Source organism: Pteropus medius, unplaced genomic scaffold (genome assembly GCF_902729225.1).
Source record: "Pteropus medius unplaced genomic scaffold, Ma_sr-lr_union100, whole genome shotgun sequence".
Taxonomy (NCBI): domain Eukaryota; kingdom Metazoa; phylum Chordata; class Mammalia; order Chiroptera; family Pteropodidae; genus Pteropus; species Pteropus medius.
Window position 1 is genome coordinate 214909 of NW_024340692.1, and position 21095 is coordinate 236003.

At 37.2% G+C, this 21095-nt stretch overlaps 2 protein-coding genes across 4 annotated transcripts in view; one reads left to right on the plus strand and one right to left on the minus strand.

Moving 5' to 3' along the window:
* HACD4 (3-hydroxyacyl-CoA dehydratase 4) overlaps positions 1 to 7933 on the plus strand; it is a 29446-nt gene extending 21513 nt beyond the window's left edge. Inside the window, exons 6-7 of the mRNA XM_039868960.1 lie at positions 4286 to 4411; positions 5275 to 7933. Of these exons, the coding sequence (XP_039724894.1) occupies positions 4286 to 4411; positions 5275 to 5357 (209 nt within the window). The 3' untranslated portion in view covers positions 5358 to 7933. The remainder of the gene's footprint in view (positions 1 to 4285; positions 4412 to 5274) is intronic.
* Positions 7934 to 11166: 3233 nt separating this feature from the next.
* The window catches only part of FOCAD (focadhesin), a 262544-nt gene continuing 252615 nt past the window's right edge, over positions 11167 to 21095 (minus strand). For 2 of the 3 annotated variants that reach the window (XM_039868697.1, XM_039868772.1), the window contains exons 40-44: positions 18967 to 19144; positions 17281 to 17378; positions 15555 to 15806; positions 13479 to 13554; positions 11167 to 11553 (exon numbers count right to left, since the gene is read on the minus strand). In XM_039868697.1, coding sequence (XP_039724631.1) covers positions 11480 to 11553; positions 13479 to 13554; positions 15555 to 15806; positions 17281 to 17378; positions 18967 to 19144 — 678 coding nt within the window. In that variant the 3' untranslated portion in view covers positions 11167 to 11479. The remainder of the gene's footprint in view (positions 11554 to 13478; positions 13555 to 15554; positions 15807 to 17280; positions 17379 to 18966; positions 19145 to 21095) is intronic. The other variant, XM_039868837.1, reaches the window with a different exon arrangement.

Here is a 21095-nt window from a genome sequence, read left to right on the forward strand (position 1 = left end):
ATGTAAGGGTCTTGTTTTCTTTTCCATTCAGGCACCCTCTCTATTAATTGGAGCACTTCATTCTTTTTCATTCGAAGTACTTGTTAATAGATATGTAGTTATTGCCATTCTTTATTCATATTTTTGCTACCTAGTTTTTCTTCTTAAAGAAGTCCCTCCAACATTTCCTGTAATGCTGGCTTGGTAGTGATGAATTCCTTTAGATTTTCTTTGTCTAGGAAGCTCTTTATCTGTCCTTCAACTCTAAACGATAGCTTTGCTGGATAATCTTGGTTGTAGATCCTGGGTTTTCATCACTTTGAATTTTTTGTGCCAAACCCTTCTGTCCTGCAATGTTTCTTTTGAGAAGTCAGCTGCCAGTCTTATGAGTGCTCCCTTGTAGGTAACTAACTACTTTTCTCTTGCTGCTTTTAAGATTCTCTCTTCGTATTTAACCTTTGGTATTTTAATTATGATGTGTCTTGGCATGGTCCTCTTTGGGTTCCTCTTTCTTGGGACTCTCTGAGCTTCCTGGGGTTGTATATCTATCTCCTTTACCAGGTTAGAGAAGTTTCCATTATTATTGCTTCAAATAGGTTTTCAACTTGCCCTCTTCCTTCTGGTACTCCTATGATGCAAATCTTGTTACGTTTGATGTTGTCCCATAAATTAAATTATCTTCATGTTTTTGGATTATTTTTTCTTGTTGCTGTTCTGATTGGGTGTCCTCTGCTACGTCATCCTTTATATTGGTGATTCGAAACTCCGCTTTATTAACTCTGTTGATTCTTTCTACTATACTTTTCATATTAGATATTGTATTCTTCATTTCTGACTGGTTCCTTTTTATAATTTCTACCTCCATTTTTATGTTTTTTATATCTTCATTAAAGTTCTCACTGAGTTCATCTACTCCCCCTAAGTTCATTGAGCACCCTTTTAAGCAGTGTTTTGAACTCTGCGTCTGGTAGATTGCTTGACTTCATTTTTCCTGGAGCTCTGTTCTGTTCTTTCTTGTAGGACATGCTTCTTTGTCTCCCCATTTTGGTTGCCTTTCTGTATCTGTTTCTATGGACTAAGCAAAGCTCCTAAGTCTTCCAGTCTTAGTGTGACTTTGTGTAGTAGATGGCCAGTGGCACAGTCCAGAGAGAGGTCTAGCTGCAGGCCAAGTTTAGCCCCAGCTTGTGCCCCTCTGGGGCCACCTGGTGAGATTCAGCAAGCAATCCCCAGATGGCTGATACTCGTGCTGTGCTCAGTTGCCTCAAGAGGCCATGCTAGAAACTGAGGCCACATGCCACCAGAGCAGGGCTTGGTGCTGCTTTGCAAGGGGCACAGGGTGCGTCGAGAACACCACTGGATGTGGCTTGGGTAGGGCTGCAAATTGGGAGGGGCAGAGTTACCTCCGTTATCCAGTTTGATGATGTCTCAGGAATGGCAGCACTGCATCCGCATGCTGGGAAGAGGGGAGGGCTAAACAGAGGAACAATGGATGCTACCAACACTTCTGCCTGGGATAGAACCTCACCTCCGGCCCTCATCCCAAAGCCCGACAACTCAGCATCCCCCTGTTATGTCCCTAGAGCCCTGCTGAGCAGCTCACCTGGCACTGGAGCTCAGTCGAGGTTGTGGCTCCTGTAAGAGGAACATCTGTACCTGCCAGCTGCAGGTGCCACATCCTCTGCCTTGCTCAGGCGCGTGGGACCAGGAAGCCTCACATTGCTACCCGCTCCTACGGCTGCAGGGGATTGCTTATTTCTCTCCCTAGTTGTGGGGCTTCTGTTCATCCAGACCGCAGGTGTATCTGCTTGCTCTTTGCTCTGTGGTTTTGTCACATCTCCGGTATGGTCGCAAGAGATGTACAAAGCTTCTGTGTTCTATGCCATCTTGCCTTTCCCTCTCTCCCTTAATTTTTTTATTTTTTGTAGATTTTTGCTTTATGGTTACCATGAGATTCATATAGATCCATCTATATAGCAGTCCATTTTAAACTGATAAGTATTTAAGTTCAAACATTCTCTAAAAGTATTACATTTTTACCGCCCCCGCCATTCTTTGTTTTTGATGTCATATTTTATATTTTTGTTTTTCATATCCCCTATTATTTATAATTTTGCTATTTTTGTCTTTTAACCTTTATGTTAGCTTTTTAAGTGGTTGATTCACTGTTTTTATTATATATTTGCCTTTACCAGTGAGATTTTTTTCATTCCTGTATTTTTTTAATTTCTGGTTATGGCCTTTTCTGCATAAGGATTCTTTAATGTTTCTTGTAAAGCTGGTTTAGTGGTGGTGAACTCTAGTTTTTGCTTGTCTGGGAAACTCCTTCTCTCTTCAATTCTAAATGATAACCTTGCCAGCTACAGTATTCTAGGTTGTAGGCTCCTTTCCTTTTTCTTGTCATTCATTCCCTTTTGTCCTATAAAATTGCTGAGAAAATCAGCTGATAGCCTTACAGAGTTTCCCTAGTATGTGACTGGTTTCCTTCTCGCTGCCTTCAAGATTCTCTTTATCCCTAACATTTGCCATTTTAATTCCAATGTCTTGGTATGGGCCTCTTTGGGTTCATCTTGTCTGGATGTCTATTTCCTTCCTCAGGTTAGGATAGTTTTCAGCCATTATTTCTTCAAATATACTTTCTGCCCCTTTCTCTCTCTCCTACTTCTGGAATCCCTATAATGCAAATGTTAGAGCACTTGTTGTCCCAGAGGTCCTTAGACTGTCTTTTTTTAAAATTCTCATTTTTCTGTTGTGACTGGTTGATTTCCTAATCTGTCACTTCTTGCTAATGCATTTTTCATTTCAGTTATTGTATTCTTCATCTTGTTTGGTTCTTGATTTTTTAACTCTATTGAAGTTCCGAGTTATCAGGCAAGTTACTTATCTGTTTCATTGGAGTTTTTCTGCAGGGTTTTTTCTTGTTCCTTCATTTGGGGCATATTTTTCTGTCTCCTCATTTTAATTGACTCTGTGTTTGTTCCTATGAGTCATATGAAATAACTCTTCTAACCTTGAAAAAATGGCCTCTGTGTAGTGTGTCTTCCCAGGGGTTTTGGCAGGCTGGTTGTAGTCAGGGCAAGTGAGTGTGGTGTCTGGTGTGCTACCTGGCCAGGAGTGAGTTCCTGGTGGAGCAGCCTGGTGTGCATGTGTGTGTGGTAGCTTGTTGTTGTTCTGGCTAAGGCCATGACGGATTCAGGGTGAGCAGTCTGATGTGCGCCCGCTTCCTTACCCTTCTGATCCAGATGGGGCTGCCCAGTGGACATGTGTTCCACACTTTCTCTGGATGGGCAGTCCTCTGTGTTTGTATACCACAGCACTTTGCTACTTTTGTACTTTCTTCTGGTAGTGTAGCCCACATATGCATGCAGCAGTGCCCCACTATCTCCACACTTTCTCTGACAAGGGCACTCCTATGTTCACGCTACACCACAATGCTTTGCTAGTTCTACACTCACGCTGGGTGGAGCCTCACATGGTGAGGCAATGCAGTGGGTGCATGCAGCAGTACCCTGTCATACCCACTGGATTAATGTCCAGGTAGAGGGGAGCCATGCGTGGATATGATGGCACCCTCCTGTTCCTGCTGCAGCTAGCTCCAGGAGACATGACTGGGGACCCACTACAGCGGCCCTGCAGGTCGGCCTGAGAACCTGGATGGAGCACCCACCAGCTGTCCAAGTGCAGGGGAAATGTAAACAACGGTGCTTGCCAGTTCCTTCGGTCCTGGAGAGCTCTCACAGTTCCCCGACCTTCTTTCTGTGTGGTCTCTCTGTTGTGCAGAAGCTGTGCAATTGGCCCTCAGTTGTCTCTCAGGAGGAGTTGTGCTATAGGTGTTCTCAGGAGGGGGTGAGCTTGTCCTTTTATGCCATCCTGGACCCACTTCCAAAACCAATTACTTTATTGCAGAACTTTTCATAGTCCCTACTTACAAATGTGTTTTGTGAAACTCTAAGAGGAAAATATATGCAGCATTTTCCAGATTCACTCATCTGTCACCCCTCTTGATGGCTAGGAGGACATGTATTTTGAGATACCATTAGAAGAGACATTGTAAATGTTCTCTATAGGCATAATAAAGTATAAAGTGAACAAAAAATTCAAGGCATACGGCTATAATGGCCTTGCCAGTTTAATCATTCAGCAGATTTGTATATCAAACTGTAGCTTTAGCTAAAAGATTCAGCAATTATCACAAACCTGTTATCAAATTCAAAATTCAAAATATATTTTCATTGTGCAAACATATACACATCCCCATAGCAAGTTAGGGAGAGAAGCCTCCATGATGCCTTCTTTTTTCTTTGAACAGCATTTGCCATCTATCAGTCATTGCCTTATTTTGAATCATTTGGCACTTACTCCACAAAGCTGCCCTTTGACTTATCCATCTATTTCCCGTATGTGCTGAAGATATATCTCATGATGCTCTTTATAGGTAAGTGGCTTTTCTGTTTTTTTTTTTTTTTTTTTGCATGCTTCTTGTGCTTTTTGGTTTGTCCTGCCATCTACCTTAACAGCAAGGTTAACATAAATGGGAAAGACCAAAGAGGATGCCTGACACAATGAAATAGATCTTGTTAGAAAAGTACTTAGAAATTATAATGCTTTTTCCAGGACATCACAAGAACAAATGAACGAAAAGATAAACAAAATAGTTTTACTAGTAGAAAATGTAACTGCATTATGTATGGAATATAGAAGTTTTGACCATGGACACAGGTATCTACAAATAAAATGTAGATGTCAAACTAAGAAGGCTTGACTATTTCTGGGTTTTCTATTTATGTTTGTTTTTTTTTTGTTTGGCCTTATGTGCTAGCATTTCTTAGCAGGCAAGTGGGAATACATGTTAAAGACAAGAAAAATGTATGGAACAAAAACTTACAGTTGAAAAAATTTGATCCTTTTTTCTCAGGAAATTGGGGAAAGGGTTTTCATTGCTAAATTTTAGTTTACCCAGCTCTAACCTTCACAAGTACCCAAGATAGTTTTTACCTTCTAGAGGTAATCAACATCAGATATATAAAAATACCTGAAAGAGAAGACAAATGTGAAACATTCGGGGAAGTAGAAAGGGAAAAATCAATTCCTTGCAATGAACAGAATAAGATGGAGAGATTTGCTTTACTTTCCCTTCTGTGGAAAATCTGGACACTTCTTTAAGCGTTCCTTCTTTGACTCTCCCTTGCAAGTGTCACCCTTGGACTCCAAGAAGCATTCTAAGTGTTTTAAAACTATGGTTCTTTCCAAAGATATGGCTAATTAACCTTATTTACTTTGCCATTTTCTTCATATTAGGTATGTATTTTACGTACAGTCATCTTTACTCAGAAAGAAGAGATGTCCTCAGAGTCTCTCCCATTAAAAAGAAGAAAATGTGAAGCACAGCATTATGATGATGAAAAAAGAGGCTTGTGGATTCCGCTGTAGTAAGCACAACACAGAGAGCATTCTGGTGGAAAAAAAAAACCAAAACTAGTATCTGACAAAAATCCATGACATGAAATAATCGTCTTCATCCCCAAACTCTAAGACATATCAAAGCAGTCTGTGATTCTCACACATTATATTTTCGAACCATATACTCTGAACAACCTATTTCACCACAGCTGTGGATTTTATACAAGTTAAATTTATATTGTGTGAAACCTGATTATTTCCCTGTAAGGGTAATGAGAAACTGGAGATTAACTGCAATAGATTCAATCAAATTGAGAAACCAAAATTGTTAACCTAAATTACATCTATTTACTTCTATTTCTTTTCACTTCTGAGTTCCCAAAGAGCAGCAGATCCACAGGAGGGGGGCGATGTGAAATATGCTCTGCAGTTGTCTAGAATAACATTTTATAGACAGATGTCACTGTTCCCAGAGGTAACACCCACTTTAAACATCAGACACACTCAGAAAATTAAACATCTTCCCAAATCCAAAAGAGTATTCATTAATGGTACACCCATTATTTGGGCTTTGATGCCTTAAAGGAGGACCCTGATGAAAACAGAATACCTTTGGTAAAAATACAAATAATGCCCCAAATTCCTTTTTAAAAACTCAGGTCACATATACCTTACAGGGAGATAAAAGGCATAAGAATATAGTAAATCATTTAAAGGAAGTAAGAAAATTAAGAACTAGTCATATTTCAATTCATTTATTACAGAATTACTATTGCTAATTACTATGTCATATAAGTCATCACTTATAGTTTTGAAAACTTTCTTTGAAAACTTTCTAAAATACACGTGAATAATTGACTAATAGAATCATTTCTGAACCATCAGTATATCATTTTTCTTGAAAGAATGATAGAACCTTATTACATAGAAGGTATTAATTTATCTTGTTACATAAAAACAAAGTACAAAAAAATGAAAAAAATGATTTTATACCATTAAATAAAACAGTTGGGAAGAAACAATTGAGTATTAATAAAGATAATTGATATCTTTATAAATTAAATGTCATTTAGAATTTTAAAATAAGTATTAAGGTTGTCCTTTTAGAAAGCTACATTTTATTTTGCTTTGAAAGTTGCTTATTTTACTTCTAGATTAAAAAAAAATTACTGAAAGATTTAGTGTGAAAAGGGAACAGAATTCCTTTACAAACTTTAGGAGACAGTCCAGCTGCCTCCCATCAAAGGTGGCTACTTACTGCTGAAATATACATCTAGAATCACTAAAATGAACAGAACTAAAACTATACTTTATTGGGTGAATTTAAGAATTTTAAATTTCATTACTAAATAATACTTTAATTTTTTTAAAGCAAATTACCTTAAGGATCTTCCTACTTAAAATAGAAGACCAAAAAGAAACACAAGTAAATTTATAATTATGGTAATTTTGAAGTGGAGATGAGGATTGACATTAATTTGAGATATCTGCAACAATTGTAACAAAAATATCTGATTTCAATGGTAACAGTCATAATTGTTAGTATTACAGTAGTTGGTTGGCTATATTCATAATGGAAATACTAAATTTTGTTAGAGGTTAGTGAAAGTGAAGGTATAATTTCTTCTCCCACTCAAGTTCATGTTCCCCAGGTTAAGAAACCCAGAGAATAAGCATCTAGTTCACTGATGTTATCCATATTGCAAAGTTGGTTTCTTTGGCTGTTTTAACTGTATATCCTTCAAATCTTTTTTATTTTGTTCAGTGTAGTCAAAGACTTAGTTTCTCAAATCTAACTAAAATAAAAGAAGTAGGAACCATAAGATATTTTAAAAGCATAAGACATAATTTTAAAATGATCTCTCAGGAGTTTCAAATGCCAAGATGCATTACCTGACGTAACCCAGGCAAAAGAATAGTACTCACGGCAGCAGTGCCTCTGGTGCTAAGGAAAAAAAAAAAGTAAAACTGCACTAAATCAAAACTCTTTAGATAATTTACTTCATCACTCAGCAAAAGTCTACCTAAAGAATACAAGTAAAACATATACACACAAGTAGTATCATCAGAACCCCAGAGCTTTTTATCAAAATAGTTGAATGAAAAGCGATAACACTTATTCCAAACATATTCATTCACTATAGATGCATTGTATTTTACTCTATATGCTTTTCAAGAAACATTCTTATCCTGGTCTTAGCTTTTGATTCAATAAACAGGTTAACCTGAGTAGAATGAGTTGATCCCTAGTCAGCTGCACACACATGCCTACATTCACTCAAGAAACACTGATTTTGTGCCTAAAATGTGCCAGGCACAGGTCAACATTATAAAACATTTCCCAGCCTTTCTGCAAACAAATCTGTTACTACAGAATGTACCACATCTTATGGGTTTCTTTCAAAAGTTGAAGTAGCCATAACATCAATATGTAAATGTTTATCTGGAGGAAGAAACTTATATTTATTTAAATTTATGTACAAAGACAACAGTTACATTTTATTGTGCTCAAGTACTAAAGTGATTTAAAATAAAAACCATCTCCCCTTTCCCCCAACATTTTCTTCCTCTCATTTGTTTATTTTTGCTTTGAAATATTATGTTTTCCTGTGTTCAGATAATTTTTACTCTCTTCTTCTGGGTCTAAGTCATATGTTTTGATATGAACCTTTTCTCCAGGGCATTTTTTTTTTTTCCCCAACGTAATTCCAGGAAGCAGCGGTCACAGAATTAACTAAAGTGCCTGTTTAGAATGCAGATTCCCAGATTTCACTAAAGATCTGTTGAATCAGAAGCTTTGGTAATGGGCTGCTGAGCCTGCATTTTGATAGGTTCCTCAGATGATCCTCATGCACACTGAAGTTTGAGAACCACTGCTTTTGAGTCTAAAGTATTTCAGCTTTGGACAGAAAATTGCTATAATAAGAACTATTTAAATAAAAGCCACCATATAATATAGTTGTTTTTAGAACTGAGACGATGGCGCTTTTTCCTTATGCTTCTACAGTTTTTAAACATTCTAAATAGGAATTATTAACTATAATTAATCTCTCTTTGCTAAGGGTAGCTGGCATTTTAAATCTCCTCAACAGGTTACAGTCAATTCCATATGAAAATCAATTAGTAAAAAATATGCCTTGATTCATTAGATGCATGTGTATGTCCACAGTGTACTTTGTGGTATTCAACTGAACCACGGGGTCCTGTGAGAGAGATTGTGGTCTGGAGGTAAGAGCACTGTTTTTTTTTTTTCTGAAATTCAGCTCCAATATTTACTTACTGAATGACTCTCTGAATTCCACTTAACTGCCCAAGGTTGTTGTGAAAAGCAAATGAAGTATGGTAAATTAAACCTTTCTAAGTTTTAAAGGAATATACAGAAGTAGGAAATTGATAACATGTTCCCTGGGTGCTTTACTTTATTACATGATGGTTTACTGATTCATATTTTTTGAATGTAAGCTCTACAAGCACAGGAATGTCATGCCTTGTTCACTTTATACCCCAGAGCCTTGTACAGTAGCACAGAGTAGACACTCATAATTGCTTGTGCAGCCTGACTTTTTGGATTACTACCAGTACATCCAGAAGGGAAAAAAAAACATTTTAAGAACTCTATCAGATTAGGTGGTATTTCAATTATATCTGATTATCTCAGAGTATCTCATGTTTAGAAGACATAGTTTTATTTTTTTTTTTAACTTAAAGTATCTTAAGGACTACTTGCTTCTAGAATGTTTTAATTATTAAGGAGAACAATTTCTCAAGAAATTTCCATTGTCTTCCCAAGTCCTAACATATATGTAGTTGGGTCTATGTTTAAGCATTATAGCTACTATTTTTCAGTGAAACGTATAAAAGTGATAGCATTTCTATTACATTTTAGAATTTAGCATATTGTTATGTTCTTTTAACCCTCACAACTACTGTGTGAGCTAAGTTATTCCTTTTATCTAAGAAATAAAACCAAAGTCAGGGAGTCATCACTGTCATTTTTATTCAGTTTTATGTCCAATAATTTAGCTGGATATTATTTCACAAGTTCCCTATGTTTGATAAGAATTGATCTTTCTAAATTACAATTTAAAAAAATTTTGTACTGTTTATGAAGATAAACATTACATGCAACTCACTACTTCATAAATACTATATATATCATGTTTTTTTAAAAAAGACTTTAGAATTTCCAGAATCAGAATAAAGTATTTCCTTCCAGAAAATATAAAAGCATATTACCTTATTCAGGATCAGAGCAATGATGATACAGAGTTATACCTAACGATGATATGCTGTGAGGTGTTTTTCCACAAGAGTGATGAAGGATGTGAACTGTTCCAGCCATATTCTGTCCCCTGGTTCCATCTGAAATTCCTGCAGCTAAGAATAGGCTAGTTGGGGTCAGAGATAGAAACTAACCAGGACCCTGCCTATAACTCTGGCTTTAAGAAAGGCCTCATCCTCAACCAAATGATCTGATTTCTAAAAGAGCAAGTTATTAAAATGTTTACCAGAAACCTAAAACTATGTTCAAAGTGACTTATTTCAAGACACTATTTGAGTCCTTAACAAAGCCTTACTCCTTATATAATTATATCATCAATATCTTTGGTTAAAATTATTTGGAGAAGTTAGCTCTGGCAATGAACTTCAAAAAAAGGTTATTACGGCCTATTAATTACCATGGAACCGCTGCATTACAAATAAAACACAAAGAAGATTTTAGGCACTTTAATGGATCTCAACATCCGTTCCAAATGTACGCTTCTCAAATCAAGAATCAGAGTGTTTGGATACTTCTGAGACACATAACATGGCTTTAACCCCAGACATTAATTTGTTAGTATATCCCGGCATACTCTTTGCCTTGGCAACTTACGATTTCAAAAACAGAAGATGACTTGTAAAGAAACTTTTCCTTTTGTATATACTTTAGAACATCTGGTCTGAAAAAGCAGAGACTTCTGGTTTCTAGAGAACAAAGTGAAATATCCTAAGGGAATAAGTTAATTTTTACCTGAGGTCATAACATGTAACCAAGAAAAACAGTGTTATTATTCCAATGACCTATATCTTAGAATGTTGAGATTTTGGAACTTTTAGATTTTCAAATTTAGAATCTTATATTTTAGACTCTTTAGAGGCTCCCATGAATAGAAAAATCCTATAAATTTTATGCTCAAGATTGCTGAAGACAAAAAGGGGGACCTGGAGAAGAGAAGATAAAGGTGTATCTTATTACCTCCCTTTTGAATTATTCTGCTTTCCTGCTAAGGGGAGGAGAAGGGACAGAGTATGAATGGGAAGAGACTAGGCTAAATCAAAAAAGTCAGTCCAGGTTTAGAAGTTTGGGCTGATTCTTCATCCTTTCCTTGAGCATTAGTAAGCTGCCTGCTGGTTCAGGGGAAAGAATGCAGAGTGGTTCTTCGGTGCCCACTTCCTCTTCAGTGTCCTTGACTGCCATCCATGTTTGCAAACTGGCCCAGGAATCTAAAGTCCTTCAACCCATGAAGGACCTGTTCCCTTACACTGTAGCCCTTAAACTTCCCCATTCCAGAGGCTTGTTAACACAAGACACGGTTATTTCTTTCATCTGATTACAGCAATCTGTATTAAGCATATTAAACCATTTAAATGTGTACAGTAGTTTCAAGAGAGTGTTTCATCTAACTCATTGAGCCAATGAATAATATCCTATAGAAACTTCATGGGAAATAGATCATGATGCCACTGTCACCACTATAGTTTGGTTTTGGTAGCAAAACCTTCCCTGTGCCTTAAAAGTCACAAGCACAAAATTCAAGAGATTATTTTACTAGAATGTAGGGAGGATGAGATGATGTAGTCAATTTTCATAAAGAAAATCTTCAGATTGAACTCTAACCAAATATAAGAAAGTTCAAGTTCTCATTTCAGTTTCCACTGGCCTGAGTACCAAAGCAATGCCTCCTCTCTTGGCCTGCAAGGTTCAAGATGTCAGTTCATGACCCTTAACTTTCTGCATCATGTCTCAGTGATCCCAGACATAGATTCTGAAAAAGTCTTCCATTTGTATGGTTTTCCTTCCTCTTCCATCTGAGAATGCGGCTGGCTACTGCAAAACTGTTCACCAACCATACGCTCTGGTCCATATGGCTTTCTTCTTAAACTCGGGGAGAACTCTCAAGGATAGCAGGGTGGCTAAGGGGACAAAAAATAAAATGCACTATTGTTTTTGGTGGAGCTGCATTTGAAACGGTCATTTAGATCAAAAAGGTGTCAGAAAAGAACATGGCTTTTTCTCACTTGGCTAATCTTCAAGACTAACAATTCCCATCAAGGCTTAGGCAGAATTTTAATGGCAGAAAACCATTAATAAAGGCTTGGAAAAAGAGTTTTTAAAAAAACATGTATTTTAAATGTTATCCTGCAACCAGTTAATGGGAAATTCTGCAGAATTGAAACAAAAACTGACTTTAGGGATGCTGGTGATTTTTTTCCCCCCTTAATCTAGGTGATTACATAGGTGTGTTCCCTTTGTAAAAATCTACTTATGTCTTGGGTACTTTTCTACAGGAAAATGATTTTTCCGTTAAATGTTTAACTAAAAGGTAAAAAAAAAACCCCAAAACTGATCCGATAATGAAGCTAGGTTCATGGGCTCAATGAAGCAAGCATAAATGTACTATAAACTATATCTGAACATATACCCACAAGTCCACAGCTTTATCTGTCATGGGTCCCTCAGGGATCAATTTAAAATAGGAAAGTTCTGTGTAATACCTCTAGGTAACTTAATAGATATCTTATTTTGGAATACTAATATAGATATATTGAGATGTTATTTAAAATATAAATGTGAAGGAATGTAGGTAAGTCAGAGTTATACAATTCTTGTTTGTATATATAATCAAGTGAACATGTACCTCTTTGACCCCAATAACTATTTTCCTCATTGTTATCAATTGTATGCGTATGGAGCAACCAGTGCTATTATGGACCCATGGCCATTAAAAATGAGTCCAAACACCCAACACAAATGGAGGAAATCCTAGCAGCAGGTCTTGAGGGATAGATCAGTGGAAACATGTTAGACCCTGGCTCTCATTCTCAGTGAGGTTCTGTGGTTGATCAGAATCCCCTTCACATACATGCCCTTCACATACATGGGGGTGAGAAGGACCAGAACTGACACATTAGGGAATTATTGCTTGCTTGGCAAGTAACATGTTTTACCATACTTAAAGTATGGTCATACTATGACTCCAGGCTGGAGATAGGGCCAATAGATGATCACAAGAGTTGGCCAACAGAAAACTTCCCAAGATGAGAATTTTCAGGGCAGTATCTGACAGCAAGTCAGGGGCGTCCACAGCAGTCACTGGTAGGATCCAAACCTCGACAGTTCCAAGACACAGATGACAGTACAAGCTGTCCTGGGCCACAGAGCCAACGCCTAAAAGACTTCTCAGATTTGAGTAAAAAAATCTACATAAATCTACATAAATCACAGACTTCCTCTGTTTGTAGATCCTACAGTCATAGTTTAACAAATCAATACAGGGATATTATAAAAAAACAAAAACCACTTAAATGCTTGAAAGCATGGGAAATGTCCAACTCCTCTGGCAAAACACTATGTAGCCATTAAAAATATTATTATGAAGCCAGTGTAGGAACAGCTTTAAATGCTTTAAAAATAATTGACATAAAAAAGTGTCTGCATTTTTTTCAATTATTTATGATTATAAATATGGTAAAAGAACACCCATACACAGAACGGGCAAAAACTTCTCAAGAAAAATATCAAAGTTGTCACTGGCCAATGGGACTCTGTATTCTCTTTTTTCTTTTAAGGAATTTTCAAATTTTAATTAAAGTCAAATTTTACAATTATAACAAAACATTTTAAAACTAAATAAAAATTAAATTTAAAGGCACTGGAACAACTCTTTAAATCCACTTCCTAATTTGAAATGCTACATGGTGACAGCTTCAGATTATTTATCTACACTGAACCAAGATGCGTCCTTTCAGTAGCCAGCATACACTAGAGTGCTGTTCTGCAGCACAGACAAGAGTGGAAGGTTTTCACTTCTCTGGGACAGAAAGCATGGAAGTAATACCTTTTAAAAGATCCCTGGATTTTGCGGAGAGGGCTTCTTTAGGACTTTCCATGAGGTTGAGCAGCCAGTCAATGAACTAGGATGAAAAAAGAACAGTATCAGTGAAGACAACCCCAATATCAGTAAGAGATCAGTTAGACCCGTGGGCCTGCATACATGTATATCAGTGTAACAGTACCTAGGCAATACATGCCTGGGCTAGGGGAGTGGAGATGGGAAAGGGACTGGGCACAAGAGATGTTACAGACAGACACAGCTTCCATTCAGTCAAATGGCTCAGCAAAGTTAAACCACCTTCCCTTGCTAAACACCTTGAGTCCTGCTATAGGTTTTAAGAGTGACTGTAGGCATTGGCCCTGCGGGCGTCCTGTGTGTCATAAATATTCTCTCTCATTACTCTAAGAGGCCTAGGTACGTCAAGAATCTTGCCCAATTCTACCCCCAACGAATAACAGAGTTAAGATTGAACCCAAGTACACCTGGATGCAAAGCCTCACACTCTTTGCATCATGCTACCTTCCACCTGGGTCTGTGTACATCCCAGGCCTACGCTCCTAGGCTGGGCAGTAAATAGAGAAGCGCATCAGATATAAGCCCCTGTTTCTAAAATAAACTATGTTTCTATAGATAAGAACAGTTTATGAAAGTTAAAATGCAAGAAAAAAAGCATAAAATAATTTACTAGGTAGAGCTACCTGAGTTAACTGCAAATAAACCCTGAAAATGAGGTTGAAACTCACTGTACTCATGAATTTGATCTAGGAGGCAGCCAAAATTGTTTTTGAATCAGATACAGGGCAATTTCATTAATGCCTGAATGCTGCCAATCTCGACTAATTTTAACTTTGGACACTGAAACTGGGTTAAAGGAAGAGTAAAATAGAAAAAGAATATTCTTAATTCCCTGCTGTAATTAAAAGAGTTTTTCTTAATTTCTTTTTCTCAATTTTGTTTTATAATATCCTACTGGTAAAGTACATAAACCAAGCACTAGAAATACACAATAGGTGCAGGATGTCTACACTGTAGTCCAAAGTGAACATGGTATCCAAGGCCAGAAATAACATGAGGGGATACCACATTTAAATTTATTTTGATTTAAAATGAAACAGAAAACACAAAATTTGGGGCAATACTAATAATGTTTAGCAGGTTTAAGGAAACAAAGGTATTTTGAGACGCTGGGTGGAGCTGTGCATAGCTAAAGTGTGGGTCCACAGTTCAGAAATATTTTTAAAGATTAGCGTTCCAGTTTTAAGAATAAGCCACATAAAGTGAGTTTTAAGCTTTCAACCTCACAAAAATCCAATTGTGATTAAATGGATTCAAACAACTATATTAAAATAAAGACAGGTCAGAGCCGTGTAATGAGAATTACAGGAAGCGCAATATTTTCATATGCTCTGAACACAGCTAATAGCCTGGGGAATGTTAATATCTAAAAACCAAAAGATTGGATTTTCCTGAGGGCAAGGGTGGTGACATTAGACCTTTACAAATTTATTCATGTATTTAGCACAAGCCAGGAGCACAATGGGCATCTGGAACATGGCTGTAGGATGAAATGAGCTATGGGGAACCTTAAATATGATATAAGAAAATGTACGCTCTGGACTCACATTTCCCCTCAAAAGATTTCCCTAACCTACCCCCAGGAATTGTTGAGCACCGCCCCCCGCTCCTCATCACCACTATATCCTCCTTGCAATCTTGAACTTGCCTCGCTGTCTGTCCTCACTCTGAGATTCTAAGCTCTCAGAGGCTTACTCATCATTTCATCTCCAGGATCAAGAACATACGTGCCTTCAATAAATGAATGCAAGTATAAACTTTTATTTACACCTCACTCCCAACTGTAAACAAGTCGCTGCTGTTGTCATTGTTGTTGTTTTAATTAGCCTGAGGCTGGGCTAGCCTCGGTCTCTGAGGCTCTGCATCTGTCTGAGTTTTGGGGCAGAGTATGAAAGCCTGTGGTGCGATCCAAGTTTCACTGAACTCCCACTTCAACTCTACAGCAGAAATTGCTGAGGAGACAATGGCCACCTGTGCTGATAAGCAGGTGGCTGACAACCCCACCTTCTGGGCCTGTTCCTTCCATGGCTCTTTCTGCAGCAGGAGAAGCATGCTACTGGGAAGGAGAGTGAGAGTCTCCTGTAGAGTGACCCTGTGCATTGGACTCCTGCCAAGGAAGCTTGATGCTGGCACAGCTGGGCCATTTTCCTGATGCCATGGCAACCAACTGGCACTGAGGCCGAGGAGGAGAGGGGCATCATGGTCTGCCCATGCAACCACTGCTGTTGCAAATATCAGCAACAAGAAGTCCAAAGCCTGCAATGGAAACAGAAACAAGCCTAGGTCACATGTTTTAACAATTCAAAGTAATACATTCTCCACATACACAGCCCCATCATGATGCAATATTATCTTCCCCTTCTCGCAACCCCTCCTCTGGCCCATCCCCCCGACCCCAGACTACCCCAGAAGAGGAACTGGACTGAAGAACAAACTCTGTTTCTACACTTAATAAAAAGAGACTTTAGGGCTTTGGTAAGCTTTAGGGATCTTCTTCTAAGAAGACAGAGGGCCAACAGTTTCATTATTATTGCTCTAACATTTAAGGAGAAACAATTTAATTCCTAATCATACCGAGATCCAAATACTCTTCTGTCTTGGTGATTTCACAGAGATTAAAAAATTGAATGATATGGAGAGGGATATTTAGATTTACTATTATGTGGTTAAAACTGACTTAACAAAATATTTATAGTCTGAGTCTACTGAACAATAACAAATGATTCTCATGAATTTTAACAAATTTGTCTAGAATCTACCCATTTAGATTTTAGACTAAGCTAGACAATTGTAGAAATGGTAGTAATGGGCTATCTTTGAATTGTTGGATTATTGTGATTTAAATTACATTTCTTTCTGCTTATCTGTATTTTCTAGGTTTTAAAAGATTTTTGTAGAAAAGGCTAATAAAAACTTAGGAGATCAAAAAAAAAAGCAGATTATGCTAATTCAAAAAAAAAAAACTCACAAAGTACTCTTCGATTTCTTAAAACTCCTAATCTCACTAAAATTCCAAGAACACACATAACCCTTCAGAAAGGCAGGGAAGAATTTTAAAGAACATTCCATATTGTGCACATTTTACTCACACAGAAAACATGTAAAACATGCCTAGAGAAAAAAATTATATCCCTTAAAAATACAAAGTGGGCATCTAAGTCAAGAAAATGAGGAGTGAGAAAATGCTGTCATTATTTTATTTATTAATCTTTTTCTTTTTTAACTCACCCAATACCATATTTGGGGTCACAGGTCATTTTGAAGGTGTGCTGAAAACTCTAATATATGCACACATGCTTGTAAGTGTGCACATGTTGGCGCACACACAGATTACTTGCATATAGTCTAGGAATCTTTTCGAACCAGGCGTGAGGCCATATTCTGGGCCAGTGTGGAGGCCACAGCCCTGTACCCAACCTCCTTCATGGGATCAAGCCCAAATACATAGGGTTCCCTCTCCAGCTAGTATCCTTTGTGTGCTGCCTGTCAAGGAAAACACTCTGTTGAAAATATTTTTCAAAGATCAGCTCTGGGTATCTTCAATAGCCTGGTAAGAACATGTTTCCTTGTGACATCAGAGTTGTCACTATTGCTGTTCCCCCCCACTCCCCCGCTCCCCACCCCCCAAAACAGGAAGGAAAGAAACCTATAGGCAGCAACATAGTCCTCTTTGGGGAGAATATAAATTCTGTATTTTAAGAAAGCTATAAATTACTCGTCTAGATTGTACCTCATCAAGAACCACATTCTGAACAGATGATGACTGGTAAGCAATATTTCTGATATAACCCATCAGTTCCAAGAGCCATTCCATTCTCTTCAACACACCTGAAACAAAAAGGACATTTTCCTATCAGACGATAGTTTTCCCTTTGAAATGTAAAACAGAGCAGTAACAAGCATCATAACTCAAGCACAACACCTGGTGAGGATTTCGTGAAATAATTTCAAGTCCTCACAATACCTAAGACTTGTGATTGCCCATGAAGGTTCTTTGACATTATTCACATCAGATAACCATATTTTGATCTTTATTTTCAAAAACTAATTTATTCTTCAAACCTATCCACCCACTAGTAATAAAATACATTTAATGGAGTTTCTCTCTCAACATTAAACACACTAGGATAAATCTGGCATGCCAACTCACCAGTAATGTTCAATCTTGGATTAGTTGTTTTTATAGTCCTTTGTTTAAATGTTCCCTCCTACTTTATGCCATAATTACAAGGAAAACCTATCCCAAAGTCATAAAAAGAAAAATAAAAACCAGCTATTATATGGTAACTAGAGAATAAATACTAACATAGATTTTTCTTTTCTTTTTTTAAAATGAGGATTCCCATTACAGTTAAAACTACTTGGAAAGGTTCTCCAAATTTAGTGAATGAGAGGAAAATGGGAACTAAATTTGAAGGCCAGCTAGTTAGAGCCAAAGGCAATGTCAAATTTAGTTCAATTTGCTTCATATATCTTCATGCCTAATTGGGAACACCTACTGGATTTATTTTCCTGATACATTTTCGATTTAGAGCTAAAGAAAATCTTGTTTTTTCATCACAGGTTCATTTTTCATAGGACAGACACTACTGCAGATATGAGAGAACAATCTCAATTGCCAAAGAGAAGGAGGAATCAAAATTTCCTATACAGTATTGAAAAGAAGATTACAGTTATATTTGTCAGTTTTCTCTCAGAACTTCAAAAATATAAGAGATAGAGAAAATAGGGCTCAGAAACAGGTAACTTGCCTAGGATCACAAGACACATCCAATCTGTTTAAGCCAGGTGCCATTCAGAACCTGCAGGTAAACTCAAGAAATTCTAAGCATATGACCGAAGGCATGGAAGGAGAAATGAAGGCATGCCCCTTTCAGATGATTATTAAAGCATAAATGTCTAAAATGGTCTAAAAGCTGCACATATGATTCATTAGCAGAGCTCCAGGCCTGGAATTTCTGGCTTGAGGGTGTAGTTTGGTCATCCAGATTTTATTCTTCTCACTCCTGAGAAGTTCTATAGAATAACTAATTTTACTGTTGCTGTTTTCTTTTTTTGTTTGTTAACTGACTATCCAAAAGGCATTTTCACAGAAACATCAGGCAGAATCAATGGACATCTTGTCTACTTGAGAAACTGAAAGATGCAGCAGAATCTACCTAATAAACGTGTTTATGTCCTCGAGAGCCAAATACAATATAAAAATCCTCGAAAGAATTCGCTCCCCTCCCCAAGAGTGAATTTTTTGGGCTGTAACTGCTCATTGTCATCTACAGTGCTCCTCATTTGGGGTAACAAGGCCTCATCTGTGTCAAGAACCACTAAACCAGTTTTTAAGTTGTGGAAACAATTACGACTTAAAAGGGATGGTGGGCAGATCTTTTTGTTCCTGCCGTTGGCCCTAGGCCGGCCTCACCTGTGTTGGCATGGCTCACAATCCGTGCCTGGTATAAGCTGTGCAGTATCATCCAGGCCAGCGTGGCTTTTTCTTGGTGCTGCATAGCCACGCGGAGCACATCAGTCAAGCCCACCAAAGGGAACCGCCCTTGAGAGACCAAGTACAGTCTGACAAAGGTGGCCTTTTCTATGTTGTTCTGCAAAAAAGCAAATTGTTCAGTTACTATTAAATTAACTGAAGTCATTACAGAACCCCAGGGCAAGGGCAAAACAGAGAAGGTGAGTCTGAGGTTGATTATTATTCCAAATGCTAAAATTGTTTATTTTCTACGGTGTGTGACCCATCTGCCTGTGTGTTCTATTAAAATGTACATGCAGCTAGAGGGTTGTAATGTCATCTGCTGTCTCTTCATAAAAATCATAAATGACTTCAGGGGATTAATTGGTGATGATATTTAGTAGGGATATACAAATAATGACAATGATAACTAACTAATACAGTACTTACATTGTGCCAGGCACCATTCTAAACATTTAACATGTATTAATTTTGTAGTTCACAAAATAAGGTACACAGACCTCTGGGGGACCTCAAGACCCTTTAGAAGGTCTGTGAGGTCAAACTCTAGTAATATTCATTGTATTTTTCAGTGCCACTTGCCATTTTTTAAAAAGTTAGTTTCACTTAAAACACCTTTGTAAATCAAAATTATTAGTTTCATTAAAACTTTGCCCTTGAGTACATATCTTTTTAATATTCTGTATGACAAAATGGGAAGTGTGCATAAGGGACTTCTGTGTATCCAAGTATGATGGTTGTCTCAAAAAAAAAAAAATGCTGTGAGATTGAATTGTGAGCTGAAACAGCCACTCTTCTCATGGAACACCATTTACTTGAATGATTAATAGACAAACTATGGTTATTTAAACTGAGTATCTGATAGATTATTTTCTTAAAATTGAAAAAGCAAGACTGTCACTTTAAGGAAAATATTTGACAGTATTTGCTGCCAATAATAAAATCTGAATTTTCAAGCAAAAATTAGATTTTTGGAAAATTTATATCTGCTACTACAAGTTTGGCAGCTTCCCAAAAAATAAAGGACTTTTCTGATGAGATTGCTGGCGATATCAACAAATGTGATGTTTTGATATTATATAATGAAATGTGTCAACATTTGGAAGATTTTAAAATGTAGCGATTCAAAATTTTCCAAATGGCCAATGTATATTATAAAATCATGCATTGGTAAAAGACCCAGAGTACAAGATAGGCCAATGGATTTTAATGTAACAGAGTATGTGAAGGTCACTGATATGGTTTCAGATTCCACACTACCACTAACGTACAAAAAACTGGTACAAAATTAAAGAAAGGTATCCACAATTATCGGAAAAGTCTTTTAACACATACTTCCTTTTCTACATTCCATGCTCTACCTACATATCTGTATGAGGCTGGATTTTCTTCACATACTTCATAAAAACAATATCACAACAGACTGAAGAAGCAGCTATGTGCATCTAGCTGTGTTCAATTAAGTCAAACGTTAGAGATTTGCAAAAATGTGAATCGATGCCACTTTTCTCACTAATTTCTTTGATTTTTCTGGAAAATATATATATTTTCTTTTTTATGTTAAGATGCAACAAATTTATTATTATTTTTAAGTAAATATTTTCCTAGTTTTAATTTCTAATGTGGTAAACATTGACAGATATGATCCATATAAATAAAAGCTCTTTGAAGGCCTCAGTAATTTTTAAGACACTAAAGTGATCCTGAGACCAAAAAGTTTGAGAACCACAGTATTTACTTTATTCTCACGCCAACCGTATGGAGTAAAATACTATTTTCATCCATCTGCTGCAGATGAGGAGACTGAAGCACAGAGGTTAGCTAACTTGCTTAAGGTCACAGCTATAGGTGTCAGAAAAGAAACAGAACCCAGAGAGTCTGAGCTCTCCACCACTACCTTATTCTTATCTCTGTTCTTTCCAGAAATGAAAACACTGACCTCAGTGGAACTCTTTCGGACACAGGAGAACACTATTTAGTATGTTCTATTTAGTATGGTGTTTTAAGAAAGCAAGCAAATAACATAGCAGCCTTTAGCTCTGAGAAACATGATTACATGCATTACTTCT